The 14,923-nt window shown below is 45.5% G+C and overlaps 1 protein-coding gene across 2 annotated transcripts; it reads left to right on the top strand.

The window, feature by feature from the left end:
• Positions 1 to 8,918: 8,918 nt before the first annotated feature.
• LOC139541670 (uncharacterized) lies at positions 8,919 to 14,354 on the top strand. Of its 2 annotated transcripts, none has more exons than XM_071346589.1 (10): positions 8,919 to 10,649; positions 10,737 to 10,913; positions 11,004 to 11,065; positions 11,148 to 11,234; positions 11,322 to 11,363; positions 11,432 to 11,605; positions 11,685 to 11,720; positions 11,819 to 12,373; positions 12,443 to 12,766; positions 12,861 to 14,354. In XM_071346589.1, exons 1-7 carry the CDS (start codon positions 10,586 to 10,588, stop codon positions 11,718 to 11,720), a joined length of 642 nt encoding a protein of 213 aa, XP_071202690.1. In that variant the 5' UTR covers positions 8,919 to 10,585; the 3' UTR covers positions 11,819 to 12,373; positions 12,443 to 12,766; positions 12,861 to 14,354. The 2 variants fall into 2 exon arrangements, with proteins under 2 accessions (XP_071202690.1, XP_071202688.1); XM_071346587.1 differs by having other exon boundaries at positions 12,655 to 12,766.
• Positions 14,355 to 14,923: the final 569 nt, after the last annotated feature.

Below are 14,923 nucleotides of genomic sequence, written 5' to 3' on the forward strand. Positions count from 1 at the left end.
TGAAACTCTGCCTCGGGTGACTCCAGGAGATGTTGTCAATCACAACACCCCAACGCACGAACACACACACACACACACACACACACACACACACACACACACACACACACACACACACACACACACACACACACACACACACACACACACACACACACACACACACACACACACACACACACACACACACACACACACATACCTCCTCATATTTCACAGTACGGTATCAGGATCAGTCGTTTAGAACAGCCTGTGGCTAAAACAAGCAATTTCCTCTTTCCTGTCAAATGGTAATTGCTGGGTTTAATGTTAGGATGAGCTGTGTCATTCAGAAATACAATAGCCTGTGTGTCTGTGTGTGACAGTAACTAAGACTTTAAGAGCTTTTCTTCTATTATGGAGTTAGTGAATATCTTTATTCTTGACATGTAGTGTCATGTCCTTTTTTATACATACACTCCACCTCCTGAACTAAATAGCTTGTACCATCTCTCTTCCCGAAGCACATCTGGTGTTTGGGTTAAAGTTGAAGGATAAGATGTGTCCTTGGCATCGGGATATCAGGGGGGGCTTTCAGAGCAATTGGAAGCAAAGACTTAGTAGATTAAAGAACAGTCGTGCTCTGTATATGATAGGATAGTCAGCTTAGCTCACTGACTAACTGGTTGTTGTGGGAATCTTTTCCGGGTTGTTTAAAGAACATTAGGATTTTAGGGGCTCAGCCTTCAGTAGAGCAAAGTATTCATGATGAATGGGATGTTAGTATGACAATTACTTTACTCAAGTAGTATTTTACTGGGTGACTTTTACTTTTACTTGATTCACTTTCTATTAAAGGTATCTATACTTTTACTCAAGTATGATAAGTGGGTACTTTTTCCACCACTGGCAAAATCTCACACTATCCCTTTAATGCTAGGCTAGCTACTGGGCCACTTACCCATGCAGCACCTCTGCAGACTGGGTGAACGTTGGGTTAATGACAGGGGACTGGTTCTGGGTGGCTGAGATAGGGGCCACTGCTGTAGAGCTTGTGACAGGGGACTGGTTCCGGGTGGCTGAGATAGGGGCCACTGCTGTAGAGCTTGTGACAGGGGACTGGTTCCGGGTGGCTGAGATGGGGGCCACTGCTGTAGAGCTTGTGACAGGGGACTGGTTCCGGGTGGCTGAGATGGGGGCCACTGCTGTAGAGCTTGTGACAGGGGACTGGTTCCGGGTGGCTGAGATAGGGGCCACTGCTGTAGAGCTTGTGACAGGGGACTGGTTCCGGGTGGCTGAGATAGAGGCCACTGCTGTAGAGCTTGTGACAGGGGACTGGTTCCGGGTGGCTGAGATGGGGGCCACTGCTGTAGAGCTTGTGACAGGGGACTGGTTCCGGGTGGCTGAGATAGGGGCCACTGCTGTAGAGCTTGTGACAGGGGACTGGTTCCGGGTGGCTGAGATAGGGGCCACTGCTGTAGAGCTTGTGACAGGGGACTGGTTCCGGGTGGCTGAGATAGGGGCCACTGCTGTAGAGTTTGTGACAGGGGACTGGTTCCGGGTGGCTGAGATGGGGGCCACTGCTGTAGAGCTTGTGACAGGGGACTGGTTCCGGGTGGCTGAGATGGGGGCCACTGCTGTAGAGCTTGTGACAGGGGACTGGTTCCGGGTGGCTGAGATAGGGGCCACTGCTGTAGAGCTTGTGACAGGGGACTGGTTCCGGGTGGCTGAGATAGGGGCCACTGCTGTAGAGCTTGTGACAGGGGACTGGTTCCGGGTGGCTGAGATAGAGGCCACTGCTGTAGAGCTTGTGACAGGGGACAGGTTCCGGGTGGCTGAGATGGGGGCCACTGCTGTAGAGCTTGTGACAGGGGACTGGTTCCGGGTGGCTGAGATAGGGGCCACTGCTGTAGAGCTTGTGACAGGGGACTGGTTCCGGGTGGCTGAGATAGAGGCCACTGCTGTAGAGCTTGTGACAGGGGACTGGTTCCGGGTGGCTGAGATGGGGGCCACTGCTGTAGAGCTTGTGACAGGGGACTGGTTCCGGGTGGCTGAGATAGGGGCCACTGCTGTAGAGCTTGTGACAGGGGACTGGTTCCGGGTGGCTGAGATAGGGGCCACTGCTGTAGAGCTTGTGACAGGGGACTGGTTCCGGGTGGCTGAGATAGAGGCCACTGCTGTAGAGCTTGTGACAGGGGACTGGTTCCGGGTGGCTGAGATGGGGGCCACTGCTGTAGAGCTTGTGACAGGGGACTGGTTCCAGGTGGCTGAGATAGGGGCCACTGCTGTAGAGCTTGTGACAGGGGACTGGTTCCGGGTGGCTGAGATAGGGGCCACTGGCTGTAGAGCTTGTGACAGGGGACTGGTTCCGGGTGGCTGAGATGGGGGCCACTGCTGTAGAGCTTGTGACAGGGGACTGGTTCCGGGTGGCTGAGATGGGGGCCACTGCTGTAGAGCTTGTGACAGGGGACTGGTTCCGGGTGGCTGAGATAGGGGCCACTGCTGTAGAGCTTGTGACAGGGGACTGGTTCCGGGTGGCTGAGATAGGGGCCACTGCTGTAGAGTTTGTGACAGGGGACTGGTTCCGGGTGGCTGAGATAGGGGCCACTGCTGTAGAGCTTGTGACAGGGGACTGGTTCCGGGTGGCTGAGATAGGGGTCACTGCTGTAGAGCTTGTGACAGGGGACTGGTTCCGGGTGGCTGAGATAGGGGCCACTGCTGTAGAGCTTGTGACAGGGGACTGGTTCCGGGTGGCTGAGATAGGGGCCACTGCTGTAGAGCTTGTGACAGGGGACTGGTTCCGGGTGGCTGAGATGGGGGCCACTGCTGTAGAGCTTGTGACAGGGGACTGGTTCCGGGTGGCTGAGATGGGGGCCACTGCTGTAGAGCTTGTGACAGGGGACTGGTTCCGGGTGGCTGAGATAGGGGCCACTGCTGTAGAGCTTGTGACAGGGGACTGGTTCCGGGTGGCTGAGATAGGGGCCACTGCTGTAGAGCTTGTGACAGGGGACTGGTTCCGGGTGGCTGAGATAGAGGCCACTGCTGTAGAGCTTGTGACAGGGGACAGGTTCCGGGTGGCTGAGATAGGGGCCACTGCTGTAGAGCTTGTGACAGGGGACTGGTTCCGGGTGGCTGAGATAGGGGCCACTGCTGTAGAGCTTGTGACAGGGGACTGGTTCCGGGTGGCTGAGATAGGGGCCACTGCTGTAGAGCTTGTGACAGGGGACTGGTTCCGGGTGGCTGAGATGGGGGCCACTGCTGTAGAGCTTGTGACAGGGGACTGGTTCCGGGTGGCTGAGATAGGGGCCACTGCTGTAGAGCTTGTGACAGGGGACTGGTTCCGGGTGGCTGAGATAGGAGCCACTGCTGTAGAGCTTGTGACAGGGGACTGGTTCCGGGTGGCTGAGATAGGGGCCACTGCTGTAGAGCTTGTGACAGGGGACTGGTTCCGGGTGGCTGAGATAGGAGCCACTGCTGTAGAGCTTGTGACAGGGGACTGGTTCCGGGTGGCTGAATATACAGTGGCAAGAAAAAGTATGTGAACCCTTTGGAATTACCTGGATTTCTACATAAATTGGTCATAAAAAAATAAAAAAAAGTAATCTAAGTAACAACAACAGACAAACACAGTCTGCTTAAACTAATAACACAAACAATTATATGTTTTCATGTCTTTATTGAACACACCGTGTAAACATTCACAGTGAAGGGTGGGAAAAGTATGTGAACTCTTGGATTTAATAACTGGTTGACCCTCCTTTGGCAGCAATAACCTCAACCAAACATTTTCTGTAGTTGTAGATCAGACCTGCACAAAAGTCAGGAGGAATTTTGGACCATTCCTCTTTACAAAACTGTTTCAGTTCAGCAATATTCTTGGGATGTCTGGTGTGAACCGTTCTCTTGAGGTCATGCCACAGCATCTCCATCGGGTTGAGATCAGGACTCTGACTGGGCCACTCCAGAAGGCTTATTTTCTTCTGTTGAAGCTACTCTGTTGTTGATTTACTTCTGTGTTTTGGGTCGATGTCCTGTTGCATCATCCAACTTCTGTTGAGCTTCAATTGGCAGACAGATACATTATCCTGCAAAATGTCTTGATAAACTTGGGAATTCGTTTTTCCGTCGACGATAGCAAGCTGTCTAAGCCCTGAAGCACCAAAGCAGCCCCAATCCATGATGCTCCCTCCACCAGACTTTACAGTTGGGATGAGGTTTTGATGTTGGTGTGCTGGGCCTTTTTTTCTCCACACATAGTGTTGTGTGTTCCTTCCAAACAACTCAACTAGTTTCATCTGTGCATAGAATATTTTGCCAGTAGCGCTGTGGAACATCCAGGTGCACTTTTGCAAACTTCAGACGTGCAGCAATGGTTTTTTTGGACAGCAGTGGCTTCTTCCATGGTGTCCTCCCATGAACACCATTCTTGTTTAGTGTTTAACGTTTTGTATACTCGTCAACAGAGATGTTAGCATGTTCCAGAGATCTAGGATTATTCTTAACCTCATTGAACATTGTGTGCTGTGCTCTTGCAGTCATCTTTGCAGGACGACCACTCCTAGGGAGAGTAGCAACAGTGCTGAACTTTCTCCATTTATAGACAATTTGTCTTACCCTGGACTGATGAACATCAAGGCTTTTAGAGATACTTTTGTAACCCTTTCCAGCTTTATGCAAGTCAACAATTATTAATCTCAGGTCTTCTGAGATCTCTTTTGTTCGAGGCATGGTTCACATCAGGCAATGCTTCTTGGGAATAGCAAAGTCAAATTTTGTGAGTGTTTTTTATAGGGCAGGGCAGCTCTAACCAACATCTCCAATCTCGTCTCATTGATTGGACTCCAGGTCAGCTGACTCCTGACTCCAATTAGCTTTTGGAGAAGTCATTAGCCTAGGGTTTTACATATATATCAAATTTTATGACCAATTTATGCAGAAATTCAGGTAATTCCAAAGGGTTCACATACTTGTTCTTGCCGCTGTAGTTCTGTCCTTGAGTTGATACCTAAGTATGTACTGATATGTGGACGCTGGTGTGAATGAGTTTTTTAAATATTTTTTAGCAGACACTCTTATCCAGAGTGACGTACAGGAACAATTAGGGTTAAGTACCTTGCAAGGGCACATAGACAGATTTTCACCTAGTCAGCTCAGGGATTCGAACCAGCGACAATTACAGTTACTGGCCCAACGCTCTTACCTACCGGCCACATTAAGTTGAAAACTTTAGAAGGATCAAACAACACACGATTCAAGGTTGCTACGTTCACGTCTGTTAACTCTGATCACGGTGGCTGAGGCGAAAGTCTCAGTGGGAGCCAAGGACCTCGGGTGAAACTCCCATCTTATTCTGATTCATTATATATCAGCAGGAGTCAAACAACTCCATCTGATTCTGATTCATTATATATCAGCAGGAGTCTATCAACTCCATCTGATTCTGATTCATTATATATCAGCAGGAGTCAAACAACTCCATCTGATTCTGATTCATTATATATCAGCAGGAGTCAAACAACTCCATCTGATTCTGATTCATTATATATCAGCAGGAGTCTATCAACTCCATCTGATTCTGATTCATTATTTATCACCAGGAGTCAAACAACTCCATCTGATTCTGATTCATTATATATCAGCAGGAGTCAAACAACTCCATCTGATTCTGATTCATTATATATCAGCAGGAGTCTATCAGCTCCATCTGATTCATTATATATCAGCTTATAAGAAATCGCGCTATGCCCTCCGACGAACCATCAAACAGGCAAAGCGTCAATACAGGACTAAGATCGAATCCTACTACACCAGCTCCGACGCTCGTCGGATGTGGCAGGGCTTGCAAACAATTACAGACCACAAAGGGAAGCACAGCCGCAAGCTGCCTAGTGACACGAGCATACCAGACGAGCTAAATTACTTCTATGCTCGCTTCGAGGCAAGTAACACTGAAACATGCACGAGAGCATCAGCCGTTCCAGATGACTGTGTGATCACGCTCTCCGTAGCTGATATGAGTAAGACCTTTAAACAGGTCAACATTCATAAGGCCGCAGGGCCAGACGGATTACTAGGACGTGTACTCCGAGCATGTGCTGACCAACTGGCAAGTGTCTTCACTGACATTTTCAACCTCTCCCTGTCTGAGTCTGTAATACTAACACGTTTCAAGTAGACCCCCATAGTCCCTGTGCCCAAGAACACTAAGGTAACCTGCCTAAATGACTACCGACCCATAGCACTCACGTCTGTAGCCAAGAAATGCTTTGAAAGGCAGGTCATGGCCCACATCAACACCATTATCCCAGAAACCCTAGACCCACTCCAATTTGCATACCGCCCCAACAGATCCACAGATGAAGCCATCTCTATTGCACTCCACACTGCCCTTTCCCACCTGGACAAAAGGAACAACTATGTGAGAATGCTGTTCATTGACCACAGCTCAGCGTTCAACACCATAGTACCCTCAAAGCTCATCACTAAGCTAATGACCCTGGGACTAAACACCTTCCTCTGCAACTGGATCCTGGACTTCCTGATGGACCGCCCCCAGGTGGTAAGTGTAGGTAACAACACATCCGTCACGCTGATTCTAAACATGGGGGCTCCTCAAGGGTGTGTGCTCAGTCCCCTCCTGTACTCCCTGTTCACTCATGACTGCATGGCCAGGCACGACTCCAACACCATCATTAAGTTTGCTGATGACACAACAATGGTAGACAACGATGAGACAGCCTATAGGGAGGAGGTCAGAGACCTGGCCGTGTGGTGCCAGGACAACAACCTCTCCCTCAACATGATCAAGACAAAGGAGATGATTCTAGACTACAGGAAAAGGAGGACTGAGCACGCCCCCATTCTCATCGACGGGGCTGTAATGGAGCAGGTTGAGAATTTCAAGTTCCTTGGTGTCCACATCACCAACAAACTATCGTGGTCCAAGCACACCAAGACAGTTGTGAAGATGGCACGACAAAACCTATTCCCCCTCAGGAGACTGAAAAGATTTGGCAATGGTCCTCAGATCCTCAAAAAGTTATATTCTACAGCTGCACCATCGAGCACATCCTGACTGGTTGCATCACTGCCTGGTATGGCAACTGCTCGGCCTCTGACCGCAAGGCGCTACAGAGGGTAGTGTGTACAGCCCAGTACATCACTGGGGCCAAGCTTCCCGTCATCCAGGACCTCTATACCAGGCGGTGTCAGAGGAAGGCCCTAAAAATTGTAAAAGACTCCAGCCACCCAAGTCATAGACTGTTCTCTTTGCTACCGCACGGCAAGCGGTACCGGAGCACCAAGTCTAGGTCAAAGAGACTTCTAAAAAGCTTCTACCCGCAAGCCATAAGACTCCTGAACATCTAGTCAAATGGCAACCCAGACTATTTGCATTGCCCCCCCCTTTTACACTGCTGCTATTCTCTGTTTATTATCTATGCATAGTCACTTTAATTCTCCCTTCATGTACATATTACCTCAATTACCTTGACTAACCTGTACCCCCGCACATTAACTCTGTACCGGTACCCCCTGTATATAGCCTCGTTATTGTTATTTTACTGCTGCTCTTTAATAATTTGTTACTTTTATTTCTTATTTATTACTTATATATGTTTTACTTAACACATATTTTTCTTAAAACTGCCTTGTTGAATGTAAGTAAGCATTTCACTGTGAGGTACACCTGTTGTATTCGGCACATGTGACATATAACATTTGTCTGTCTGTCTGTCTGTCTGTCTGTCTGTCTGTCTGTCTGTCTGTCTGTCTGTCTGTCTGTCTGTCTGTCTGTCTGTCTGTCTGTCTGTCTGTCTGTCTGTCTGTCTGTCTGTCTGTCTGTCTGTCTGTCTGTCTGTCTGTGTGTTGTATTGAGTCCCCAATAACAAAACACATTTATCACGGCAACTGGTTTGATACATTCACCTCTGAAGGTAAATAATGTACTTACATTCAGTAATCTTGCTCTGATTTGTCATCCTGAGGGTCCCAGAGATAAAATGTAGCATAGTTTTGTTTGACAAAATCCATTTTTATATTCAAATGTAGGAACTGGGTTCTACAGTTTGAACTCCTGCTGTCTCTGGCTCCACACCCACCCACCCCGTCCGGCCATCTAGATGTGTGAAAGTTAGTGTATAAGCTAATGATCCATCATGTATGACATTCCTGGGAGTGTGTAAACTTAAATGTTGTATTACCATATCATTTTTGAATGTCATACATGATGGTTATGTACTTGAAAATGTTTCAATTGACCAATTCGGCACATTTGGGCAGACTTAATTCAAAATACTGTGCAGTATTGCAATGCTTCATTGGATCAATCTGAAACTTTGCATACACACTGCTGCCACCTAGTGGCCAAAATAGAAATTGCGCTTAAACTGCAATATTATATTATGGCCTTTCTCTTGCATTTCAAAAATGATGGAACAAAAACAAATTGAAAACTCATGTTTTTTTGTTTGCATTATCTTTTACCAGATCTAATTTGTTATATTCTCCTACATTAGTTTCACATTTCCACAAACCTGAACGTGTTTCCTTTCAAATGGTATCAAGAATATGCATATCCTTGCTTCAGGTCCTGAGCTACAGGCAGTTAGATTTGGGTAAGTCATTTTAGGCAAAAATGTATTTAAAAAAAGGGTTCAAGCCCTTTACTATCAAAATCCCTCAAAGAATTACCCCAAAAACATTGCATTTCATTGTATGCAACCATATAATAAGGACAATAGATATATTTAGAATAATCTGGGTTTTATTAACCAAACTGCAGTAAATATCTAAATAAAATTCAACAGGTTTCATCCGAAAAGTTCAACGTGTCATCAAACTGTAGGAACATTTTTCCAAGAGCATTTAGAATGCTAGGACAGCTGTAGCTACAGCACTAGTGTCGGCATGACGATCCTTCTTCTCAGGAGCACCATATTCATTCTTTCATGGGTTTTCTTCCTGAGAGTCTGGCCCACACATCTCTCTCAACCTCCACGTGGCGGGATGTCACACGCTGTGGGGATGGAATCATCTCAAGGACTTCATCAAACTGATACAAGTGGATGTCGTCTCGATAAGGCTAGAAGGGGTGCAGACATGGGTGGGCCTGGGAGGGCAGAGCCCCACCCACTTAGGAGCCAGGCCCACCCATGTCTGCGCCCCCTACCCAGTCATGTGAAATCCATAGATCAGGGCCTAATGAATGTATTTAAATTGACTGATTTCCTTATATGAACTGTAAATCAATAAAATCATTGAAATTGTTGCATGTTACGTTTATATTTTTGTTCAGTGTACTCAGTACCCAATTGTCATTCTTGAGTAAAAGTATAGATTCCTTAATAGAAAGTTACTCAAGTAAAAGTGAAAGTCACCCAGTAAAATACTACTTGAGTAAAAGTCTAAAAGTATTTGGTTCTAAATATACTTAAGTTGTCACGACTTCCGCCGAAGTCGGTCCTTCTCCTTGTTCGGGTGGTGTTCGGCGGTCGACGTCACCGGCTTTCTAGTCACCATCGATCCATTTTTCAGTTTCGTTTTGTTTTGTCTAATTTACACACCTGGTTTCAATTCCCCTATCATGTTCCCTATTTAACCCTCTGGCATTCATTTCTGTTTTGTCCGTGATTGTTTGTTGCGTTAGTGGTTGATGTTAATACGTGTGTGTTTGTTATTATTCCATTTGAGGAATTTTGCTGAATTGTTTGAGTAAACGCTGTGGTTTCGCTCAACACCTGTGTCCTGCGTTTGACTCCGCTACTTCTCTGCACACAACCCTGACATAAGTATCAAAAGTAAAAGTATACATAATTTCAATGGATAACCAGGGGCCTGTTGCACAAAAGTAGAATTAAGACATCCGGGATAAATGACTCAGCTGAGCTCAATGAAGCCAAAACATGTGCGTCCAGGCTTAATTGGTTGCACAAAGACCAAGCCAGGATGAGCAGACACGGATTCATTAAGCCAGGTGAAACCAATCCTGGATAGGTGCGCGCTCACGGCTCACTCAAATAGACCCCGCCACAGATCACAGATTAACTGATTTACCATGGCAACTAGAGCCGCGTACTTTTCCCCGTCGGAAGCACAAATCCTCATGGAGGCATACGAGGAGGTAAAAGATATAATTAAGAAGAAAGGCAACACCGCCACAGTGATAAAGCAAAGAGAAAAAGCGTGGCAAAGTATTGCAGACCGCCTGAATGCGTAAGTAGTGCACAATTACACACTCACCGCTCCGCTGAAACATCACAATTACAATTCAAATATTTAATTCACATCTCCAAAAATGCAGTTGTACTGTAATTATGAAACGGTTAAATTTTTAATTGAAATGCACTGCAGATATGAGTGAAATTGTGTAAAGTAACTCCATCACACTGTATAAAGCTATGATAAATTTTTTGATATTTTTACTGAAAACAAGACAAAAATACCAAGTAATTTTTTGCAGTGTGACTCCATTAAATGTGTGTGTGTGTGTGTGTGTGTGTGTGTGTGTGTGTGTGTGTGTGTGTGTGTGTGTGTGTGTGTGTGTGTGTGTGTGTGTGTGTGTGTGTGTGTGTGTGTGTGTGTGTGGGTGTGTGTGTGTAGATTAAACATGAACGGGCCAAAACGGACATGGCAGCAGGTCAAAATCAAATACAAGAACATTCTGCAGAATGGTATGGTCCCTGACTAATATTTAACAAAGCACAAGCATATATTGTACCCAGAAGGTGCCTGCTCACACATTGTCTGTACTGTTTTAGCAGTGAAAAAGAATACCCACAGACAAGGCACGGGTGGTGGGTCACCAAAGGCTGACCTTACCCCAGCAGAGGACATGGCCTTGGAGCTAAATAAAGGCAGGCCCGTCTTAGAGGGGATCCCTGGGGGGAAAGAGACGAGCATAGGTTCCTCCCAAGATGCCACCCGCTTCATTCAAGGTATGTCCTTCCATCTCTACATGGGATACAACCACATTCATATTGAATCAATTTGGACTGTCTGACTTTGGTTTACCTATTGCCTTGCAGTGTCTGGCAGCACTGTGTTCCTGTTAGAGCCACCAGCACAAGCACCAGACGATGCTGATCCAGTGAGTACTCCATCAAAGGCATACTGTAGGCCTGGCATGTCTTGTCTACTAGCTTCAATATGAATCCGATTAAATGTGATAGGGTGAAGGCCCCAGTGCAGCAGCAACAGCACATGATGGAGACGATGATGAGGAGGAGACCATCTCTCTGGATTCCAGAAGGCATGAGGTATCATGTTAAGACTGTGAAAGTACTATTTACTCTACAATGGTGAGGAGTCCTCATCAAAATCAAAAAATCTAATTTCTTTTACAGGACCCAGATGCTATACAGTGGGAAAACCAGCCTGGCAACATAGTGCGTATTAATAAAAGGACACCACATCCTGCCAAATTCCAGCTGCGCTAATTGTATTGTGTTCACAGAGCTCACAAGCTATCAGAAAGTTGTATGGCAACCACCTCCGGCGCCAAATAGAACTGGCAGACATAGACATTCAGTACAAGAAGAAAAAGATGGAAAATCTTGCACTGGAGTCCGAAATAAAAAAGAGGACAATTAGGAAACTGGACCTTGAAATAAAAAAACTTGAGAGGGAGGTGAGATATGCCTTCAATGTACACTGTATGCTAACTGTAACACAAATGTATTAATCATTATTTTTCTTTCCTCCCCCAGCTCCAAGAAGATGACACAGCTCAAAATAAAAATTAGGTATATTCTCGTAAAGTCAAGTGAGCCATGACATATGAGCTCTTATTGTGAGCACACAGGACGGTGGCATCTTTCTAAGGTTTTTTTTATTTTCCCAGCAATCAGTACAACCAAGTCATCGTTATAAGGCATCGCCCTCTTTTGCCCACCCCCCCAGCACCAGGTGTGGCCACTAGCCTATATGAAGGCCCAAAATTGTGTGTTCCTTTCTGCTCTGACAATGGCATGCCCATTCGTGCGAGATGTGGTGGATGAAGAAGCACTTGTGCTGAGGAGAGCCTTCAGGCGAGAAAGGGTCTTCAGGGACCGGTTGGACCCACTGGCCTTCCCTGATGACCATCTATATGAAAGATACAGGTTTTCTGCAGATGGCATCAGGTATCTATGCAGACTACTGGGTCCCAGGATTAAGCACCGCACTGCACGGAGCCATGCACTGAGTGTGGAGCAAATGGTTTGTGTGGCCTTGCGCTTTTTTGCTAGTGGAGCCTTCCTGTACTCAGTGGGGGATGCAGAACAGCTGAACAAGGCCACAATTTGCCGCACAATAAGGAGTGTGTGTCTGGCTATCAAAGCATTAGCAGATGTCTTCATCTCCTTCCCTGGCCACAGAAGACTCTGTGACATCAAAGAGGAGTTCTATAGGATTGCAGGTAAGAGGATCTACAAATTACAGGACAACTGTTAACACATAGTAGGATACTCATTACTTTGTGTGACAGGTTTCCCCAATGTCATTGGTGCAGTGGACTGCACACACATAAGGATAAAAGCCCCCTCAGGTGCCCATGAGGCCGATTTTGTGAATAGGAAATCCTTTCACAGCATTAATGTTCAGGTGAACATAACTTTTTGATATTGTCCATTGACGAACACTCTGCATTGCCAGTGATGTGCATTGATTGGTGTAATATTCCTCATCTTATGATTTCAGATGGTCTGCAATGCTGACTGTGTGATCAGCAATGTTGTGGCAAAATGGCCTGGCTCAGTCCATGACTCCAGAATCTTTCGGGCCTCTGAAATCTATCAGTGCCTATCACAAGGTAAGCCACACAACCCCTATTTATAACCATCATGGCTGTGTCAAGAATATCACTGTGTTTATGAGGTAGTAATGATGAGATTTTGTGTTGACAGGTGAATTCTCTGGTGTGTTGCTGGGAGACAGGGGGTATGGCTGCCAGCCTTTTCTCCTGACACCTTTCACAGACCCCCAGGAAGCACAGCAGGCCTACAACCATGCCCATGCCAGGACCAGGGCCAGAGTTGAAATGACCTTTGGCCTCCTGAAGGCACGCTTTCACTGCCTTCACAAATTAAGGGTCAGCCCTGTTAGGGCATGTGATATTACTGTGGCTTGTGCTGTCCTCCACAATGTGGCCTGCCTGAGGAAGGAGAGGGCCCCCAGAGTGCCACCAGCCATGGACTGGGACAATCCGGCAATCTTCCCTGATGACGACAGTGGTCGGCTGCTGAGGGACCAATATGTGTTGAATTATTTTAGTTAGTATGTGTGCTTTCAATTTTGGTTAAATATGTCCTGCGGTGGCAGAGGAAATTGGGTTTTTTTGGGTTCGTTTTTTGACGAATTTGGCCTCTTATGATGTTTGTGCGGTATACTGTGTGTAATACAAGGCTGCAGGGAGGCTACTGCATCCATTCATTTGTCTGTTCAGTTGATGTGTATGGATTTGTCCTGCATTTATTTTAGTGTGCAGACATGCAGGGTGTGTTATATACAGACCTTTGAATGTGTATGTATCATTTTGTATAATATGCTTGGATTCTGTGCTTTCCATCTTGTAGAGTCACTGTGACTTCAGTTTCGAAAGGAGCTGATGGTTTACCTGCTTTGTTTTGTCCTTATTCAATAAAGGAACATAATGTTACACATTGTGTTTTTATATTCATATGGAATGTGTATTTGTTTATATGACAGAGTACTAGGGCCACACTGAAGAAAAAGGATAAAGTCATAAATTTATGAGGCTGGTTCTTTCTGCAGAAAAGCTACATATTGTTTTTACAGTTTTGATACTTATGACAATGTGATACTTAATATTCTGGCACATCAGCATGTCTTTGTTTATGAAACCATACTGAAGTACAATTTCACGAAATGCCCCACATCTGTCATTTTAACAACTGTCCTCCTTTAAAACAACTGGTTACAATATTATGACTTGTGTTTTTTTCCCCTCTGTGGCCCTAATATTCTATCATTTTATATATAGCCTTATAGTCTATGGGAAACTGTAAATTATCTAATGATAGCAACATCATCTAAAAATCATTTTTTATCCAAAATCATTGAAATTAATGATCACAAACGTTTAAATAATAACAGTGGGTCTAGTTATATGTGATAACAATGTATAGTGAGCAGTGAAATAACTATTGGTTTCCATTTGTGGTGACTGCTGACTGACATTAGGGATGAGATTAAATAGATCCTGGAATTTAGCCTGGTCTGGAGCAGGCTAGCTCCACAGAATAAATCTCCATGGTAATTTATACCATAACATATCCTCCTGCCCCCTATCCATCTTTAGTGCAACCGGATTACGGATCAATTGAGCCAGGATCACCAAGATATCCTGGCTTAATCCCTTATCCTAGTTTTGTGCAACAGGCCCCTGGTGCACACTCCAACCTTCAGGCATAATTTACAAATGATGCATGTGTGTTTAGTGAGTCTGCCAGATCAGAGGCAGAAGGGATGACCATGTGTTGTCTCGATAAGTGCCTCAATTGGTAAATTTTCCTGTCCTGCTAAGCATTTAAAATGTAACGACGAGTACTTTTGGGTGTCAGGTAAAATGTACAGAGTAAAAAGTACATTGTTTTCTTTAGGAATGTAGTGAAGTAAAAGTAGTCAAAAATATAAATAGTAAAGTACAGATACCCTTAAAAACTACTTTTAAGTAGTACTTTCAAGTACTTTTACTTAAGTACTTTACACCACTGAGTTTACTTAGTCTTGCCATAACAAAGGGGTTGAATACTTATTGACTGAAGACATTTCAGCTTTTCATTTTTTATTAATTAGTAAACATGTAAAATAACATAATTCCACTTTGACATTATGGGGCATTGTGGGTAGGCCAGTGACAAAGCATCTCAAATATATCCGTGTTAAAGTCAGGCGGTAACAACAAAATGTGGAATAAGTCAAGGAGTATGAATACTTTCTGAAGGCT

Source organism: Salvelinus alpinus, chromosome 16 (assembly GCF_045679555.1).
Source record: "Salvelinus alpinus chromosome 16, SLU_Salpinus.1, whole genome shotgun sequence".
Taxonomy (NCBI): domain Eukaryota; kingdom Metazoa; phylum Chordata; class Actinopteri; order Salmoniformes; family Salmonidae; genus Salvelinus; species Salvelinus alpinus.

Coding starts and splice junctions, on each gene's coding strand:
- LOC139541670 (XM_071346589.1), top strand. CDS start 10,586: ATGAACGGGCCAAAACGGACATGGCAGCAGGTCAAAATCAAATACAAG. Junction 11,066..11,147: donor CACCAGACGATGCTGATCCA/GTGAGTACTCCA, acceptor TAAATGTGATAG/GGTGAAGGCCCCAGTGCAGC. Junction 11,364..11,431: donor AAAACCAGCCTGGCAACATA/GTGCGTATTAAT, acceptor TTGTGTTCACAG/AGCTCACAAGCTATCAGAAA.